The 20,553-nt window shown below is 45.7% G+C and overlaps 1 protein-coding gene across 5 annotated transcripts in view; it reads left to right on the top strand.

The window, feature by feature from the left end:
• FAM184B (family with sequence similarity 184 member B) overlaps positions 1 to 20,553 on the top strand; it is a 152,333-nt gene that overhangs the window by 55,017 nt on the left and 76,763 nt on the right. For 4 of the 5 annotated variants that reach the window (XR_013446295.1, XR_013446296.1, XM_078068431.1 and 1 more), the window contains exons 2-3: positions 18,745 to 19,497; positions 20,265 to 20,418. Coding sequence is in view for 3 of the 5 variants with exons in the window: in XM_078068431.1 (XP_077924557.1) it covers positions 18,745 to 19,497; positions 20,265 to 20,418 (907 nt within the window). In the remaining 2 variants the exon portion in view is untranslated. The remainder of the gene's footprint in view (positions 1 to 18,744; positions 19,498 to 20,264; positions 20,419 to 20,553) is intronic. The other variant, XM_036072089.2, reaches the window with a different exon arrangement.

Raw genomic sequence — 20,553 nt, 5'->3', positions numbered from 1 at the left:
TGAAATGGTTGAAAAAGTGGTGCTCTCTTTCTAGGGGCATGCTAAGTTGGTAAAATGTAATCTTGAAGCTGCCTGTGGTACTTTGCTAAGAACCTCCTGAAGGATAAAGCCAACTCAAAGAAAAACAAAACTATGAGATGGAAAGAGGTAGAGTCAATATGACATTTGAGAGCCTGGGTCTATCCATACCTGAAGCCAGGTCTGGCTCTGGGCTTTTCAGGTACATGAGCCAATAAATTGCCTTTTCCCCAACCTAGTGAATTTGGGTTTCTGTTTTTGTATCTAGGAGAGCCCTGATTGTTAAATCTGCACATTTTTAGGATTTGGTTGCTAAAATATAAAGATTTTATTTTATTATTTTTAAAATATTTTATTTATTTATTTTAGAGAGAAAGAGAGTGCATGTGGGGGTTAGGGGGTGCAGAGGGAGAGGGATAGAGAGAATCTTACGCAGGCTACATGCTCAGCAGGGAGCTCAACATGGAGCTTGATCTCACAACCCTGAGATCATGACTTGAGCAGAAATCAAGAGTCAGACACTCAACTGACTGAACCACCCAGGCATCCCATAAAACAAAGATTTTAAGGAGGAGTTTCACGTACTTTTACTGGACAATAGGTTCAGACCAAAACATCCTGGGAAAGCATTATTCCATAACCCTTGAGCCTTTCTTTCTCTTTTAAAAGCAAAGAAGGGACTGTCAGGAGTATGTAATAAGTATATTTTCTGCCCTCTAATGCTGACAGACGTTTTAAGATTGGCTCAGGGAACTCAGCCAAGAGAAAGAAGACTGTCACCATCAGTGAAAATAGAGATGATTTTATATTTAATTTTATTATCAGAACCCACCCTGGCAACCTCCCAGATGCTCACCTACAGAATGTTCTATTAGGAGATTTTGTAACCCCATAGACAGCTCTCAGATTTGAACTGAGTGAAAAGAGTGCTGGATTCAGGGTCTGACACATATTAGGTTCTCACTAAATGTTTACTGAAGAATAATTTCTACTATTTAAAAGAAAATATTTGGGGGGGGAGGAGCAGAGAGGGAGAGAGAGGGAGGGGGAAAGAACCTCAAGCAGACTCCCACTGAGCACAGAGCCCGTCACGGGCTCCATCTCAAGACCCTGGGATCATGACCTAGGCTGAAACCGGGAGTCCAACACTTAACTGACTGAGCCACCCACGTGCCCCTCTACTATATTCTGACTTTATTAACTGGGTGAATAAAATTGCATTTTTTCACCAGTGACATGAAGATAATAATTGCGTGCCTTTCTTCTCAGGCAGCTCTGCATAATTTCACTTGGCATATATCACATCTGAATGGTGTCCCCTCTCTGTCACAGGGAGTTCTTCATTCACTTTTCCATTACTCACTCATTCATTCATTCACCTTCTGTCCAGTTCTGGGTGAGGGATTCTGCTAGGTGGTTAGGATACAGTGCTGTGTAACAAATAGTCTCTGCTAGTTTACTTCAGCAGCCTCTCACTGAGGACCTACTGTGTGCCTGCTAGTTGCCTGACCCAGGGTTTAGCATCTGGACATAAAGGTGAAGAAGTCATGGCTGTCCTTTCAAAGCCAGCAGGCTATACGGTGATGAATCCCCATAGACCATGTCCAACCCTCAGGGACACTGGGACAGGAAAAGGTTGAGAGCCACTGCTGTGAGTGATAAAGGGCCCCCAAAGATTATCAAGTAGGATTGTCATGTGGTCAGCCCTTAGATTTAGAAAGAACATTCTGGTGAGCAAGGGATGAAGGGGAGAGTGGTTTGGGGGAGATTATTCCAGAAATGTAGAGGCCGTACAGAGAGCACATTTGCCCTCAAGTTTACAAAAGCCAAATGCTCTTGCTGTTGTTACATTTGTTTCCAGGAGAGGTTTATGGGAGGTTGACCTCAAGAGCTCAGCTCTGAAAGCAGAGAGGGGCTACACCCAACATGGCACCCGTTATTTGTGTCCTGTGGTTCCCTGTCTCCTGGATCGAAAAGCTTTCCACATCTCATTACACCCACAGCAGCAACAAGACTCTCTTAAACTCTTCTCCTCTGTGGAACCAGGGACTTTAATGGAAAAGACAGCACATTTATCACTGAGCTGTTTGGACCAAGATAGACCAGCCGGTGGAGGCAAAGCCAGATCCCTTGGAGGGAGGCCCCAGGACTTGATTTCTTCCTTGTCAGGTCGGTTTCTCCTTCCAGGCCTTGTGTCTCAGGCCCAGACACTTGTGGATTACCTGATGCAGAACAGTTTGATGGTCTAGCCCTACCTTAAAATAAAAGAAAAACAACTAGATTTTTTTTTATTATAATTGAAGTATACACTCATCATAGAAAAAATTGTGCACAAAAACAAACAAACGAAGAACAAAAAAGGAGAAAAATTGATCACCCTTCATTTTTTATCATCCAGAGATAACCCTGGTCATGTTTTGGTATGTTCTTGACCCTTTTCTTTGTTGGGGTGTGTGTGTGTGTGTGTGTGTGTGTGTGTGTGTGTGTGTGTGTGTGTGATTTTATTTTATTTTTTTATTTTTATTTTTTTTATTTTTTAAAGATTTTATTTATTTATTTGACAGAGAGAGAGATCACAAGTAGGCAGACAGGCAGGCAGAGGGAGAGGGAGAAGCAGGCTCCCTGCTGAGCACAGAGCCCGATGTGGGGCTCGATCCCAGGACCCTGGGATCATGACCTGAGCTGAAGGCAGATGCTTAACCATCTGAGCCACCCAGGCGTCCCTGTTTGTGTGATTTTAAAACACCATCTTGCAGGGCACTTGGATGGCTCAGTGGGTTAAGCATCTGCCTTTGGCTCAGGTCATGATCCCAGGATCCTGGGATTGAGCCCCACATCGGGCTCCCTGCTCAGCACAGAGTCTGCTTGAGGATTCTTTCTCTCTCCTTCTCCCTCTGCCCCTCGCCCCACTCGCTTCTTCTCTCTCTAAAATAAATAAACAAATCTTTAAAAAAAATAAAAATAAAACACCATCTTGTATCTTCAATTTTATATCTTTAATTTTAATTTAATCTACTCTAACTTTTTGAGGCCCCCACTATGGTGGGCAGTCACGGACTCTTGTTTTCTCTGATAGCACAAGCCAGAGACAAAAGATGGTCTGGCCCTTGAGCTTGAGCCAGTGTGGCTGCTCCATTTCTTGTGTGCAGGTTAACTGAGCAATGTCGACCCATCAGCCCAACTGAGAGTCAAACAGAGCATCTGGCACTCGAGGCCACATGTGGTCAGAACACAGAAACTCAGCCGTGGCTGGGAAAACAATTTGCAAAGGTGACCCGAGTATCATAAATGAATCTTTGGGTTTTGTTAAGGTGTTATTTGGACAAGAATATTTAACTTGAAACAAATCATTTGCTGAGGATTACGCAGAAGGTACAATAAATGGGTTGGAAAAAGCTTAAAGAGATTTCTTTCCCCCAAGAGAACAGTGGAGAAAATAAAAATTCATTTAGAATGGGCATTCAGTATATTTATCTTCCATGCTGTGGGATTTACCTTTGAGAGTTGCTTTGTGAACTGGAAAGTGCTATGTAAAAATAACATTAGCACTCATTGTTAGATCACTTGTATGGAGCAAATGGATATGCATGTCTATATAGACGTATGCACAAAGCCTGCTTTCGGAATTTAAATTTATGAAACTGTAATCGAAACAAGTAAACTCTAAGAGCTGCTATTTCTGCTTTTGAGTTCACACAATTTTATTTATATGCATTGTTATAGATGTTGATGCCCCAATTTGGCTTACTTGTCTGTTACAATATTTCCTGTGGGCGATACTAAGATTTCTTTGTATTGGTTTTATCCCCAAAAGAAGTATCCCTAACACAGATGCGTATCCATCGACGAGGTTGGCTAACTAAAGGAGCTATCCCTAGTCTTTGCTTTGCAAAAAGCTGTAAGCAAATCATTCAAGATTTGCGAGACAAGGTGGTCCCTTTCCGGGTCCCACATCTTCTGAGCCTGTGTAGCTCCTGGAAGGCAGGCGGGCCCATGTCTGTATGAGTACTAGCCTGAGCCAGGAAGAGGAGGGGCTCTAAATAAGAGCCTTCAGAGGGACGGCCCTTACCTTTCAGCTAAGTCTCGGTATAAATTGGTTTGGGAGACCGTGGGCTTCAATTATTCAGAAGCTTAAGCCTCACAGCCCAGCCATGCGCAGCTAGGAGCCTAGCAATGGCTCTCTAATGGATAATGGTGAGATTTTAATTAGCATCAAGGACTCAATCTAGAAATCCATCCCAAGCCCATTTGCCTGCAGGAGCCCTACCTTGTTTGGGACCTATACCATCCTGTTTCCACAAAGGAAGGGGCAGCAACCACATCACCTCTGCTCTTCCTAGACATTTCAGCACCCAAATTCAGGTCTTCCTTCTTAAGATCTAGTTAGTCCTCTATTCTGACTTGGTGCCAGGAAGTTGGGGCTCCTCTATGGCGACCACAGACTTTCCACGTTCTGGCCTCCCAGGATGCTATGCTTCCGAGGTGGGGTGGCATGGACACCCCCTCAGTCCATGCAAGCTGGAGAATTCTCTGGGCTCTTTTCCCTCTTCCCCACCCCACATGTAGAGAGTCACTGGGCCTGCCATTATTCCTGGTACTTCTTCCCCTCTCCAGCTCTAATTCCAGCTTTTGCGACGCCCCAACCCCACCCCCCCAGCTTGGCCTCCTGCCTCCTGCAATCCTCTCCCTGCTCCCATCAGGACTCCCCTCTGCCTCCAGGGCAGTGGTCCCTAAACTTATGAAATGGAGAGTGTATTAGTCAGGGTTCTCCAGAGAACAGAACCAACATATATATGAATGATATCCTAGAAGGAATTGGCTTCCATGATTATGGAGCTGAGAAGTCCCCTGATCTCCCATCTGCAAGCTGGAGACCCATGAGAGCTGGTGCTGTAATTTCAGTCCTAAGTCCACAGGCCTGAGAAGCAGGAGAAGCAATGGCGTGAATCCCAGTCCAAGGGCAGAAGCCTGATTGCACCTCAAGCAGTCCGAGCACATTCCCCTCCTAACCCCCCTGTGTTCTATCCAGTCCTCCGGTGAATTGGCTAGGCCCAACCACGCTGGGGAGGACAATCTGCTTTCCTCAGTCTGCAGATTCAGATGTTAATCTCACTCGGAAACACTCTCACAGACACACCTAGCATCATGTTTAACCAAATATCTGGGACTCCACGGCCTGATCAAGTTGACACATCAAATTAACAGGCACAGAGAGTTTTATTCCCCATGCTCCAAAGGCAGAATCTTGAGCTAAAGCTTCCGGCAGGGGACACAGAAACTGAAGTTCCCTGAAGTACGCACACATCTGCTTTCAGAGTCTGATGACTCAGCAAATGAATGTGGAAAATGCAGATCCCTGCACCCCCCACCCCACCCCACCCCACGACCCTTCTGGGGCGAGGCCCCATGGGAATCTGCATGATCACCATGCACTGTGCAAAAAGGACTGTCTCAAGTTCTTAACATGGATGCTGGATCCTTGAGGGTCCCTGCCTGCCTGTCCGGCAGCCTGTCACACTCTCCTCCCCTTTCTGCTAATGCCCTTCCCTGGGAGGGCTCCCCTTGCCTGTCCCCTCCCAGTCCACTCTGTGTCACACCTTCGTGCTACTTCCTGTTCCTGGCACTCCCTCTACCTGTGTTTTCTTCCCCTTTCTGACCTCCTGACTGACAACCGCTCATCTCTTTAAACCCAACTCAAGTATCCTCTGCAGTCAGATGCCTTTCTGCTAGGATAAAGAGATATGTCATTCATTCAACAAATATTTGCAGAGTCCTTTGCACATGCCAGGCACTGTTCTGGGATCTAGTAGTGGACTTGACAGACAAAAGTCGTATGCAGGGATTAAGGCCCTGACCTTTCCTGACTGTTTGCTGGAAAGCTAGGGGAAAGTTTTGAGCAGTGGAGGGACATGATTTGGCTGACTTTTAGCAGACTATAGGGGGAAAGTGGAAGCCAAGGTTGGGAGGCCACTGTCGTGGTCCAGGTGGGAGATGCTCGTGACTCAGGTTAAGAGGATGATGTGGTGGTGAGAAATGAACACATTTTGGATTAGCTGAGGGAGTGGATGTGGGATGTGAGAGACATATTTGAACCAGGGAATGACTCAACAAATTTTTTTAAACTATTTTTTTCTTGTGGCAAAATATAAGTAACATAAAATTTATCATTTTTAAATGTACAGTTCAGTGGCATTTAAGTACATTCACATTGTGCAACCATCACCACTATCTATCTCTAGAACTTTTTCGTTTTCCTAAACTGAAATTCTATACCCTTTATTTTTATTTTTGATGTAGTATTCAATGATTCATTAGTTGCGTATAACACCCAGTGCTCATGACAACACGTGCCCTCCTTAATAGCCATCGTCCGGCTACTCCATCCTTCCACCCCCCTCCCTTCTGTAACACTGTTTGTTTCCCAGAGTCCAGAGTCTCTCATGGTTTGTTTCCCTCTCGGTATTCTTCCCATCCGATTTTCCCTCCCTTCCCCTGTGGTCCTCCGAGTGAAACCATATGATAATTGTCTTTATCTGCTTGACTTATTTTACTTAAAGTGCATAATCCCCTCCAGTTCCATCCATGTCCAGGCAAATGGTGGGTATTTATCCTTTCTGAGGGCTGAGTAATATTCCATTGTATATATGAACCACATCTTCTTTATCCTTTCATCTGTTGAAGGGCATCTCGGGTCCTTCCACAGTTTGGCTATTGTGGACAGTGTTGCTATGAACATTGGGGTGCATATGCCCCTTCTTTTCACTACATCTGTATCTTTGGGGTAAATACCTAGTACTGCAATTGCTGGGTCATAGGGTATCTCTATTTTTAACGTCTTGAGGAACCTCCACACTGTTTTCCCAAGTGACTGTACCAACTTGCATTCCCACCAACAGTGTAGGAGGATTCTCCTTTCTCTGCATCCTTGCCAACATTATTGTTTCCTGTCTTGTTAATTTTTGCCATTCTAACTGGTGTAAGGTGGTATCTCAGTGTGGTTTTGATTTGAATTTCCCTGATGGCTTGTGATGTTGAACATTTTTTCATGTGTCTGTTAGCCATTTGTATGTCTTCTTTGGAGAAGTGTCTGCTCATGTCTTCTGCCCATTTCTTGACTGGATTATTTGTTTTTTTGGGTGTTGAGTTTGATAAGTTCTTTATAAACCTTGGATACCAGCCCGCTATCTGTAATGTCATTTGCAAATATCTTCTCCCATTCTGTGGGTTGCCTCTTGAAACTCTATACCCTTAAACAATAACTCCTCATTCCTACACCTCCTCTTGGCCCCTGCAACCACCATGCTACTTTTTGTCTCTGTGAATTTGACTACTCGAATTTCCTCATATAAGGAATCATGCAATATTTGACCATTCATGACTGGCTTATTTCACTTAGCATAATGTCTTCAAGGTTCATCCAAGTTGTGGCATGTGTCAGAATTTCTTTCTTTTTAAGTCTGAATAATATTTCTTTGTACGTATATACTACATTTTGTTTATCCGTTCATCCATTGATGGCCACTTGGGTGTCTCCATATTTTCACTATTGTGACTAATGCTATAAACATGGATACAAATACCTGTTCAAGTGCCTGCTTTCAATTCTTTCAGAATTGAAATTCCAAAAATATAATTGCTAGATCAACTGGTAATTCTGTGTTTAATTATTTGGGGAACAATCCTACTGTTTCCCATGGTGGCTGCATCATTTTATATTTCCACCAGCCATGCACAATGGTTCCAATTTCCCTACATCTCATCAACACTTGTGTTCTGGTTTTTTAAGAATAACCATCCTGATGGGTGTGAGGTGGTATCTCATTGTAGTTTTGATTTGAATTTCCCTAGGATTAGTGATGTTGTGTTGAAAACCTTTCCATGCACTTGTTGGTCAACTCCAAAATTTGACCTAAGCAACTGGAAGAAGGGAGTTGGAGAATATTGCATGAAGGGAGATGGAGAATATTGTGGGAAGACAGGTTTTGAGGGGAAAATCCAGAATTAAATTTGAGATGTATGTTAGATATCCAAGTGGAGATATTGGTAAGCAACAGGACACATGAGTCTAACATTCAGCTGAAGGGTCCAGCCTAGACGTACAAATTTGGGAATCATTAGCAAATAAGCATGCATAAAGTCATGAGGTTGGATAAGATCCCCATGGAATGTTTGTAGAGAAGAGAAACAGTCTGAGGCCTAAGCTCTGGGGAATCTACTTGAAGGATGAGATATAAAGGGGAATTGGCCAGATGAGGAGTGGCCAGTGGTTAGGAGGAGGGTGATGTATTCTGGAAGCCAAGTGAAGACTGTTCTGAGGAGGAGGAAGTGATTTCTTATGTCCAGAGCTGCTGAAAAGTTGAAACGTTGGAGACTAAGAATTGACTATTGTTTTAGCAACATGGAGATCATTAGCGAAATGGTGCCGAGTTGTTTTGGTGGGTTGGTCAGATTGAAAGCCTGATTGGAGAGGGTTCAAGAGAGTAGAGGATGTGGGGAATTAGTGACAAGAGGGATGAACAAAGCACCTGAGAAGTCTTTATAAAGGGGTGCAGAAAAATGGGGGACTGGGATTAAGAAGGATTTTTGTTAATGATAAAAATCACAGCACATTTTTACATTGATAGGAGTGACCCATTAAGGATGGTGCCAGAAGGAAGGGCAAGAGTGACCCTTGCTTCCGGTGCTTTTCCCTGCGCGCCTGCAGACTGCTAAGAAAGCACCTCAGATACTCCTAAATTTACTAGTTGGCTCACTTGTCTCTCTCTCTCTTTGTGTATTCCGGCAATAACTCTGTGTTATAAACAGCCCTAAAATCTCCGTGGCCTACAACGACGGTGATTTATTTCATGCTCAGATTGGTTGCTCTTCTGCGGCTCTCTGCTGGGCTTGGCTGAGCCAGGAGAGCGTCAGGCTTTGAACTGGGGTCCGGACTGTTCCACGCGTCTCTCATTCTGGGAACTGTGGTCACCCTGCATCTACACTCCTCTAATGGTAGAGCGTAGAAGCACAAGAGGGGAAGCCGAAACACAAACACATTTCAAGCCTCTGTTTGCAACAAGTCCACTTAAATTCTATTCGCCAAAGCAAGTTATAAGCCAAGCCCGAAAGGGAAGAAAAAGTAAATGAGGTCCACAGACGGGGGCCAGGACCAGGAAGGGGAAGGAAGGGGGGAAAAAGGTGGACAAATAATACAATCTACCATAACTGATCTAAGCTCCTAAACAGAATGATTTTATTTCTTCTGTTTTTCCAGTGCTCAGCAGCATGCCTGGTAAATTCTGCAAATGTACGAAATGCTGCAAAAAAAAAAAAATCTTGAAAGGAGACTATTACCAGCTTTCTTCTAACCACGTAGTTATGGTTCTATTTCTTTTTATTTGGGATCCAGAAGGATTTGTGTTTAAATCCCAGCACCCTCACTTTTTAGCTCAATGACATTTGGCCACAATATCAATAATAGTAAAAATAATAACAAATAGCATTTCTCAAGTGTTTACTGTGTGCTAGGAACACTGCTAGGATTTTTGGTTCATTATGTCATTTTAATGTCCAAGCAAATCTACGAGGGAGGCATTGCTTTCTCTGTGTCATAGACGACATGACTGAGACTCAGAGAGGTTCAATCACATACTTGAGGTCACACAGCTAGAAAGAGGTAGAGCTATGGTAAGAACCCAGCCCAGTAGGCCCAGTAAAGCCTCCTTGGGAGCACCGTGCTACATCACCCCTGCATGTGGAGTTAGGCCACCCAATGTCAGTTTCCTCATCTACAAAATAGGGCTAAGCATGAGGATGTTCACTTTGTAGAATCGTTAGAAGATTAATTGAAAAGTCCTATATCAATTACCTGGCCCAGTGAAGCTGACACTCTGGGCATTCAATAAATATTCTTTCCTTTCTTTCTTCTTTATTTCATTTCTGACTCCCGCCGCCAGACTTGATGGAAAACATTCCTCAAGATCTCATGCACATAATACATCAATTATAACTTTGTTAAAAAATACAGTTCTCAACCTCTGAGACCTCTAAGACCCTCACAGGCCCTCTGCTGAAACCATTAGCAGTGGATTTCTAAAACCCCTGGGAAGACGCTAGGACTGGCTCAGTATTTCTCTTGGCTGCTGAATTATTCATGTCCCTTGATGGATTCTGAAGCTGGCCTCCCTACCGAGGAGGTGGATTTATAAGGGAGGCTCGGGCCAGTCCTTTGATGTTTCAGTTGAGTAGGTGGTGAGTGAAAAAAGCAAGGCACCAGGCCCAGGGGAAGGGTGGGTCTGCGCCAGTTCTGCTCAATAATTGTAGACGGAGAGGGCGGGAGGAGTAGATTGTGTGTCCAAAAAAAAAAGGTGGGGGAGATGTTTCTTTCTGAGAGCAGAGCATGGAAAGAGAGAAGGAAGAAACATTTAATGAGTACCTACTATGTGCCAGACACCTCAGCGATGTAATCCTATCAGATCCTAAAAAAAAAAAAAACAACCAGGTCTATTTTATAGGCAAGAAACTGAGGCTCCGAGAAGTTAAAGAACTTGAGGAATTTTAAAAAGGTAAGAGTCAGAAAGTATATATATATCTCAAACCGAATCAGGTTTGTCTGAGAGTGACAGAAAACCCAAACGCAGTCCAGTTGGAATCAGTCCAGGGTTGGCATGGCCTTGCTGGGCATCAGAGATCCCGGCTCCTCTTAGCTCTGTTCTGCCAGCCTTAGCCCCTGGTGTCCACTGTGTGGTCCAAGAGGACTGCTCAGCCATAGAGGGGGCTCTTCCTGGAAGAAAGGAATGACAGGTCTACTTCTATCCAGCGGGGCAGAACTTTGTCACACGGCTGCTCAGAGCTGGAAGGGAAGCTGAGCAATGTGGCCAATTACCCATGGAAAAATTAGGGCTTCTATTTTGAAGCATGAAGGAGAGAACCAGATACTGGGCCCACCAGCAGTCTCTGCTGTGAGAAAGGTAAGTCTCGGTCCCTTTCACTCCAGAGGACCCAACCAGCTCCATTGCTCCTACCATATTGCCTTCCTTAAGAGAAATGCCATTGCCACCAAGACCTCTGTCCGGCCTAAAGTGCCCTCTGGACAACCATGATAGGAACAGCTGGGTCTCATCAGGTGCTCACTGATGTGGGAAACAAAAGTAAAAGAAAAATAAAATGTCCTTACTACCCACAGCAGCCCACTGACAAGTCCCCTGAGACAGACAGAGTGACACTCCTCTAGGAACTCAGCTGCCTCGACGTTACTACTTTGCTAAGGGCAAAAGGCAATCTCAGCCTGACCCCCAGGATCCTGTAAGGCTACTTTAACACATAAAAATTCCTTTGGAAACTTCTTTTATCTCTACTCCCCAAGATACATGTTGGCAATCATCCCCCAAGCATATGACCCACCGATTTCCATCTGAAGGGTCTCATGACTAGGGTTTTACTAGGGAGTAATAAATGACCTTTTCCTAACAATTGCTAGCCCCCTCAAGGTCCTGGAAACCTTGCTTCCAAAATTCCTTAGAGACTTTTGCTATCCCTAACCTCTTCCCAACTTGGAAGTATATAATGGGCCACTCCTCATGACCCCAGTGCAGGTCCTTCTGCCCATGGGTCCTGTCCCCGTGCTTTAATAAAACTACCTTTGTGCACCAAAGATGTCTCAAGAATTCTTTCTTGGCCATCGGCCCCAAACTCCAACATCTTTCCTACATCACTTACCGTGAACCAGGCACCATGCAATACGCCTTATAGCAGTATCTCATTTAATCTTTCAGTCACCTCTAAACCAGGAACTTTATTCTCCCCCTTGTACAAATGAGGAAACTGAGACCCAGCAAGACAGCACATGCAAGGTCAGACAGCTAGCAAATATATCTGGATCCATACACCGAATGACAAACAGGATCTGCACTCAGACAGTGGAGACTCCAAGCCTAGTCTTTTCATTGTTACCTTTGTCAGCTTCCTGTCTGTTCCCACTTCAGGGCCTCTCTACCCATCTGCCTTCCCGAATCCTATTCTTTCAGTCTCTCACCACCGTTACAAAGTCTTCCTTTTATTTACCAGTAAATACTCCGAGAATCTGAATCAGGCCAGGCATTGTACTAGGTGGTCGGGACTACATAATATAGAAAGGGCCCTGCAGAGGGTCGCTGAGGTCCCTTACTCTGATAAAGCTCACATGTGACTTCAACATCTAGCACCTAAGTGTCTATAATGGGGCAGGAAAGGGCTTTAACAATCAATGGTGCAAAGTGCACTGGGAGAAAGATGAATGGGATAAGTTTCTATTGTTTGTAGGGAGCTAAAGGATACTTTATACAGGAGGAGAAATTCCTTCTACTTTTTTACAAGCGGTTCCAAATAAAACATTTACGTTGTATCTTTTCCTTTCTTTTAAATTCTTCTCATCTGCCTTTCTCTAGTGCCCCCGCCCACTTGCTTTGATCCTGTTTGCCCATCTACCTGCTCTATCCCTCTTCCCTTCACCAGTAGCTTTGGGGAAGAATGGCACCCATCCATCACCTCCCCTTCTCCGCTTTCCATTCTCTCCTCAATTGCACCAGTCTGTTTTTGCCCCAACACTGCACTAAATCCTACCAAATACTCTGGCTTTTTCCCAGCTCATGATTAATAATCCAAGGTGTTTCTGTGCATTGTCTTATGTGGCTCTCAGGATAGCCCTAGGAGGTTGGTGCTGTTGTTAATGTCCTTTTGGTCTTAGGAAACTCAGCTCTGGAGAGATTGAATTACCTGCCCAAGGTCGGCAGCTAGGAGGCAGCAAAGCTGGAACTCCAACCCAGGTTGGCTAGCCCTGGAGCCCAATAACTATTCCTCCTCCAAAAAGCAAGAGACAACACTGTCGTAAAGGAGAGTAGGAATGGGCCAAGAACTGGAGATGTGGCCTATGAAATGTGGTAGAGAATTGAAATAGCCCCTCTGGGGAAAAGGAGTAGGGAATGAATATGAGACATATTGATTAAAGTATCAGCGTGGAGAACACAGATGAAATTAGGCATCTTTTTTTCATTCTATCAAGGTCTTCTTTAATGTTCCAGATGGCCTCAAATCCATACTGATCAAGTTTCTTTCTTTTTTTAATTTTAACTTTTTATTTGAATTCCAGTTAGTTAACATAACAGTGTTATATTAGTTTCAGGTGTCCAATGTAGTGATTCAGAGGCTGGGAATCTTAAGGACAAGCCGGTAGTATTTGACAAGAGTTGAGGTGTTTGGGTTGATCTGCTCTTTTGAATACCAAGGATGTGAGGCTAAAGATGAGATGGACAGAGGGTTTGAGGATGTCAGTAAGAAGGTAGTTGAGATGATTGGCCATGGGGTCCAGGGTAAAAAGGGCAAGGGGAGGGGGTGTGGAGTTAAGATGAAAACAGACTATTGGACCAGAAGAAGAAAGAGAGGTCAAGCTCAGAGAGCAAACTTGCAAGAGGAAGTGGAGAGGGCAGAAAAAGAAGAGGATGTCTTGAAAGTAGGCGGGATGTCCCCGTGGAGTCACCCCAGGAGTTCACAACCGTGAACATTCATACACGTCTCCATGTTGCACGGGAAGACAAGTGTGATGCTTTTGAATGTTCTCAAAATTCTTTAAATTAGCTGTATGACACAAAATGGCATCTCTTTCTCCTTCCACAGGGAGAGGAGACTTCTTCCATCTCTTCACTAGAATTCTGTATTAGCTATGAAGACTTGAGTGGGTTTTTTTTTTTTTTTTTTTTTAAAGCCAAGCTCTGGAATTTCATTCATAAGCAAAGAGCAGATCTCAAGTTTACTGGCAGGAATGGAAAAAGAAAAAGAATGTTCACTTCATAACAGTGAAATAAAAAACATATCAGTACTCACCATGGAGAAACAACTCAGTGTCTATCAGTAAGGAGCAGAAAAATAAATTATAGCACATCCATACAATGGCATATGAAGCAGCCAAAAATAAAAATGAGACATCTCTTTATGTACAGAATTATATAACCTCCAAGATCTATTGTTAAGTTAAAAAAAAATCATGGTCTAGATGAATGTGTATGTGTATGTGTATTAAAAGAGGGTAGGAAATATAATATGATATGAAATATGATATGAAATATAATATAATATATTTCCTTGTTTGTGCACACACTATCCTTGGAGTAACCTTCTGGGCAAGGATGTTAGGGGAAAGGGAGGTGAGTCTGGCACTTGTTGAAAGCCTAGAGCCCTGTAACCGGATCTCAGACAAGCAGAACAATTGGAGCAGACCCTTGATGGGGATTATTCGGGGACTTTTAATTGTGAGACACCATGAGTAAATATGCATATGCCAAAGTGCCCTCAGATATTGTGTGCCCACCCACAGTGTGATACCTTCTCAGCTACCTCTGATCTTGTGTTAATTCAAGGGTGTCCATGTGGGGAGAGCTTTCACAAGACAGAGAAGACTCACATGAGAAATTTCTGGAAACATTTGGGTTCTTTCTTCATTGAGTGCTTGTGTGGCGTCATGATATCCAGGATTGTCAGCCAAGTTTTCTGTCCTACAGGTATAGGTTAATGTCGGAACTCCATTCTCCCAGATCAGCACCAGCACCAGTAGTTGATTTTATCCTTCATGAATCACCTATGCCAAATTTCATGGAATAACCTTTTCAAGGATGTTTTGTTCTTCACCATGAAAACCTCATTTATGTTCAGATTTACTCATGGCAACTCTACTGAAGAGAATCTTTATCAGTTGGGTGTTAGGTGTACGGAAAAGAGTTAACATAGCAGGTCCAAGACAGCTTATGCTTAGAGTGGTCATCTTGCAAAGTAGCCCTCAGTTGGCATCTGGAAACTTGGATCTCCAGAGGCTTCCCACCACCCAAACTGTTAAAAGAGTGACTCACTATGCCTAAACTGTTTATGCAAACGATGTGATTTATGCTGAGCACCTGCTTTCCTCCTGGGGGTCTGCAATTTTGGTATTGCCAATAGAAGTTGCCTACCTGACTAGACTAGCCTCCAGTAAAAACCTTGCTAAGCCTTTAAAGAGCTCATTTGGTAAACAATATTTCACAAATGTTGTTACAACTCCTTGATGAGGAAATTAAGCAAGTCCTGTGTGATTGTACTGGGAAAGGACTTCACTGGGGGAGGACCCTTGGAAGCTTGAGCCTACTTTTCTCCAGACCTCTCCCTGTTCATCTTTTCCCTTTGTCAAGTTTACTTTGTATCCTTTCGCTATAATCATAGGATTATGACTATGTGCTGAGTCCCGTGAGTTTTCCTAGGGTAATGGTAGCTGTTGGAACAAATAAATGCCAAGACGTCAGAGGTCCAACACAATAGTTTATTTCTTGTTTATATAAAGATCAGTGGTGGTGCTCCTGGTGGGTGGATGGCCTTCTAGTCAGTCATCGAGGACCCAGGTACCTTCCATCTTGTGTTCTACCTTCTTCTAAAGCCTCTGGGTCCTGTCCATGAAGTTTGCAGATGGGAAAAAGAGACTGTGGAAAATACATGCCCCTTCTTAACCCTCCTCATCACCTTAATCTCAACGTTGGCCCCAAGATGACATCACTACCTCTACCATTGGCAATTACTAGGCAACATAGTTCCATGCAGATAAAAGGGGGCTACAAAATGTGGTCTCTTGGCTGTTCTCCTACAGCAACTCTGTGGAAAGAAAGCATAAATCCTTGATGACCTGCGACAGGATCATAATAGATCTACTTATTATGAACCTATGGTGCACTCAACTTCCTCCCTAGTGCTATGAGACAGCACACAGAAGTCATATTGTTCTTGTCCATATGCAAGTTGACATGTAAAAGGGAACAGGTCACCCCAAGGTTGAGTAGGCAAGGCTAACTTTTCCTGGGAAGTCTTTCCTATTAAACCCCTTCGTCTGTGTTTCCATAGTAACTGGCGCTGATCCCTGTCATAGCACTTATCACAAGGTATTGAAACTTTACGGGTATTTGTCTGACTCTCCCATTAAATTATAACATTTTTGAGGTCACAACTTTTAGTTGTCTTATTGACCAGCATGTTCTGTGCCCCGCACAGAGCCAGGCACTTCTGAGAAGTGCAGTAAATGCATAAAGGAATAAATGGTTGAATGGGACAATGAGACACAGTGCAGGACTATGCTGCGAGCATGTGCTTTAGAGTTAGTCAAAATTTCTTATCTCTTGTGACCTTGCAAAAGTTACAAACTTCTCTGAACCTCAAATTTTCATTCTTAAAATGGGGAGAAAGATACCAAATTTGCAACATTGCTCTGAGGATTTCCTGAGATTCTGAATGCATATACAGCACCTAGCCTTGTGCTAGGCACACAGTAAACTCTGGAAAAATGGTATTTATTATTAACACAAATGACAGCCAGTGGGATACCAGTTTCAACATTCACTTACTCCAGATCCACTCTTAGATGCAAGCCATGAGAAGCCATAGAAACCAAAGGTGGCCAAATCGTGTGCAAGGGTGATGAGAGGGAAGAGTTGTGGGGACAGCAGCTTTATTTCATGGGGGGGGGGGTCTTCCTGGGAGGGAGAAGGGGATTCCTTCCCTTGTTCTTGCCATCAGAGAGTGTTAAATTCGCAATTCTCAAGGCAGTGCTTATTCTCCCAAGAATTCACAAGATGCCAAGCCCATCTCATACCTTTACAACTACCTCGTTCAAGACAGAGCTCTGATTCCTCCTTTTAAGAGATTTTTCACTCATCCATTTAAGAAATATTTTTAGAGGGTCCACCTTGAGCCAGGCACTGGGGATGAATAGGAAGGAACGAAGAAGACCAAGCTCTTCTCTCACGTAGCCTACATTTTAGGGAGGGAGACAGACAACCCGCCAATAGCTAGGTCACATATAGACAGTGAAAAATAGATTTTCCGCAGCACTGTGGATATATGCTTCCTCTTTCTCAAGTTGTGCAGTCTCGAGGCAAACTGCTACTAAATGTATCACAGGTGTCAGCCCTAGTGGTGCCATTTGACCTTCAACACACACACACACACACACACACACACACACACACACACCTCACAAAGGTTAAGGATCTGTAAGGGTGAAACTGTGTGGTGGGGACTTTTCAGAAGCATGTTTTTTATCTTCGATGCCCCAGGGAGCTGATGGGGAGTGTTTGGCCCCTGACTCTCACTCATCTCCACCAGCCCAGCTCCTCTTCAGTCATTTTCAATGAGTTCAACATCCCCTGTGGGGCCCACCCAGCCCCTTGATTTCTCAGTCTCTTGACCACTTCGCGTCCAGTGACCTTACCCTCTACTCCACCTTCACCACACCCTTGACCTTGTCACCACCAAAAACCTACCTCTGCCCCCTCCTTCCAGCTTGCCAGCTCCTGAAAACACGTTGTCCTTCTCTCCCTCTGCCACACTTACCACGTAAATCCCCAGCCCGAGATGACCACCCCCTATCAGCACACTGTCCGTAAACAGCCTTCCCTCCATCCTCACTGACAGCGTAGAAGGTGAGCTCCCTCAGTCTCCTGTTCTAAGTTCTTTACGCCTCTGCCCAGCTCCTCCTTCCCTCCTGCACCTGTGGAGAGACGTGTGCGGATATACTCTGGACCCTCGTCAAGCAAACAGCAGTAACAATAAAGCTATCCTGATTCCATATCCCCTTCATCTCTAGTCAGGCTTCCTCCTCTGAGCTCCAGAAATTTCTGAGCTACAGAAATATCTCTGTTTGCTTTGATGCCCCAGGAGGCAATAAAGTTTAATTTGTCCAAAACAGAATTCTTGATTTTCTTCCCCATGCCTGTCCTACCTATAGTTTCTCCCCTTCAGTAAACATCTACCTGTTGCTCAGGCGGGTCCCTGGGCCCCACCACACTCCCGCCTTCCTGCATTCTCTGCCGTAACAAAGTGTCCCTATCTTGTTCCTGAAGTTATGGAGAAACAGTCTTACACCACGGATACATTTCTAGGTTGTTGAGTGTGGTTATCACAAAGGAGTGTTGTATTTTATCAGATGCTTTTCCTGTGTCTGTTGATACAACCGTGTGCTTTTTGTCTTTTATTCTGTTCATATGGTATATTCCATGAACTGATTTTTAGATGTTAAATCAACTTTACATTCCTGGGATAAATCCCACCTGGTCATGGTATATAATAATCCTTTTTATATGTTGCTGAATTCTATTTTCTGATGTTTTGTTGGGTTTTTTTGAGGGGGCTGTTTTGTGTCCCAAAGTGGTCTTTTTTTCCCACAAATTGGAGTTTTGGGGGCGCCTGGGTGGCTCAGATGGTTAAGCTCTGCCTTCAGCTCAGGTCATGATCTCCGGGTCCTGGAATCGAGCCCCGCATTGGGCTCCCCGCTCAGCAGGGAGTCTGCTTCTCCCTCTCCCTCTGCCTCTCCCCCTGCTCGTGCTCTCTCTCCGTATCTCTCTGTCTCAAATGAATAAATAAAACCTTAAAAAAAAAAATTGGAGCTTTAAGCCCCTTGCTGGATTCCCACGGCCCTCCAGAGGTCCGCTAGGGATCTCCGCCCCAGATCCCCTCTGTGACCTTTATGTGTCCTCACTCCCTCACTTGGCTTCCACCACACCCCTGTCCCAATTCCCTGCTTCCTTGCGGGCTTCTCCTGGGGACAGTTTCCAATAAATCACTCCCACACCCACCTCTCCTCAGGTGCTGCTGGTGGGGGTCCGCCTCCGTCACTGGCACGGAGGAGGAGCATCTCCAGTCACGTGGCCCCTCGCAGGCGCTCGCACTCCTCACGCTCACTGGGCTCTGTGGGTTCTCCTGCAGGTGATTTACGCCCTCAACACCCGCCAGGACGAGGCGGAGGCCAGCATGGAGGCGCTGCGCGAGGCCCACCAGGAGGAACTCCAGAAAGCCGTGGCAGAGACCGAGGCCAGGCTCCTGCAGGAACAGGGGCCCGCGGAGGAGGAGGCCCTGCTCCAGCGCATCCAGGCCCTGGAAAGCGCGCTGGAGCTGCAGACGAGGCTGACGCAGGAGGCCCTGGCGCAGTCGGCCACGTGCAGGCTGGAGACCAAAGAGAGAGAGCTGCGGGTGGAGGCCGAGCACGCCGAGCGCGTCCTCAGCCTCTCCAAGGAGGTGCTGGAGCTCAAGGCTGACTACGAGAAGAGGCTCCGGCACCTGACAAGCCACGAGGCGCCCCAGCGGGGCCGGCTTTCCCAGGAGGGCCCGGACGCTCAGGGAGAGCCAGGCCACGGCCAGGAGATGCGGGAGGTCCTGCTGGAGGTGGAGCGGCTGCGCGCGGAAAACCAGCAGCTGAGCAAGGACTACGCCCGCAAGGCCGAGGAGCTGCAGGCCACGTATGAGCGGGACACCGAGGCCATCCGGCAGGCCATGCAGCAGTCCGTGAGCGAGGCCCTGTGGCAGTGGCAGGAGAAGGAGACGGACCTCCGCAAGAACTTCCAGGTCCAGGAGTCGGCCCTGCAGGCCCAGGTCAGGAAGCTGGAAGGGGATCTGGAGCACAGAGGCCGCAAGATAAGTGACCTGAAGAAGTATGCCCAGAAGCTGAAGGAGAGGACGCAGGTAAAGTGGGGCGTCTTGATAGCTTTCCAAGGGGATCATAAACACCGTCCCTAATTTTAACGCTTACTATGTGTCGGGCACTGTGCAAGGCACTTGACTTCTACCCACGTGACTCCTCTTATTTCCCTTGAGTTCAACTGCATTCTGTCAGCAAATGTTTATGGAATTCCTACTGTGTGCCAGACCCGGGGCTACGGGTAAGAGACACATGGCCAGCTGGACTGGGTCCCTGACCTCAGAGAGCTTAGACACCTACAGTTTACAGAGAAGATAATTTCTGTCTAGAAATGGAGAGGCTTAAAGACTAACCTCGCTAGGCACACAGCTAATAAGTTTCTTATCTCAGGCCAGCCTCATTCTAAAGCCCTGCTCATTCCCCAGCAACCTGCCTGTCCTGACATCCTGGGGACTTGGCTCTCACAGAGAGCCAGACCACTCACAAGACCGACCACTCACAAACCCCGCACGCTCACAGAGCCCCGGCTCCGGAAGTTGCAGCAGCTAATACCCTTAGTAATCCTTGAGCACTTTTTCTGCCCACTTTATCTCATTTAATCCTCGCTACCGAAAGTTTAAATAACGTGCCCAGAGGCACGCAGCCCATCAGGGTGAGTAGGGGTTGGATGGACGGGAGCCCCTGAATTCCAGACACAAGAGCGGCTGCTATGCACTGACCTGCCTTTCAGCTCTGACACCACTTCTGTGCACATTGTGCGACTCCACAGCGAACTGTCCCCAGAGCAATGAGACCCTTTCTGTCTGTTTAGGACCTGGATGTGCAGCTCAAGGAGGCTCGGCAGGAGAACTCAGAGCTGAAAAGCACTGCAAAAAAACTTGGAGAGAAGCTGGCTATTGCCAAAGACAGACTGATGCTGCAGGAGCGTCCCGTGATGCAGAAAAGCGGTGAGAGGCGCTGCAATGGTTTGTTTGTTTGTTTGTTTTTACAGAAAGAATGGCAGCTGCCAGGTTGGCTGGTGCTGCTTGCAGCCCTGAGACTGTTGAGGGAGCCGAGCGAGGGGCGGGCTGTTCCATCTGACCCCTGGTGGGCGGCTCCGT

The sequence above is a fragment of the Halichoerus grypus genome, chromosome 3 (assembly GCF_964656455.1).
Source record: "Halichoerus grypus chromosome 3, mHalGry1.hap1.1, whole genome shotgun sequence".
NCBI classification, from domain to species: Eukaryota; Metazoa; Chordata; class Mammalia; order Carnivora; family Phocidae; genus Halichoerus; species Halichoerus grypus.
Note: the sequence above shows the minus strand (reverse complement) of the source record. Positions and strands in the feature narration are given on the sequence as shown.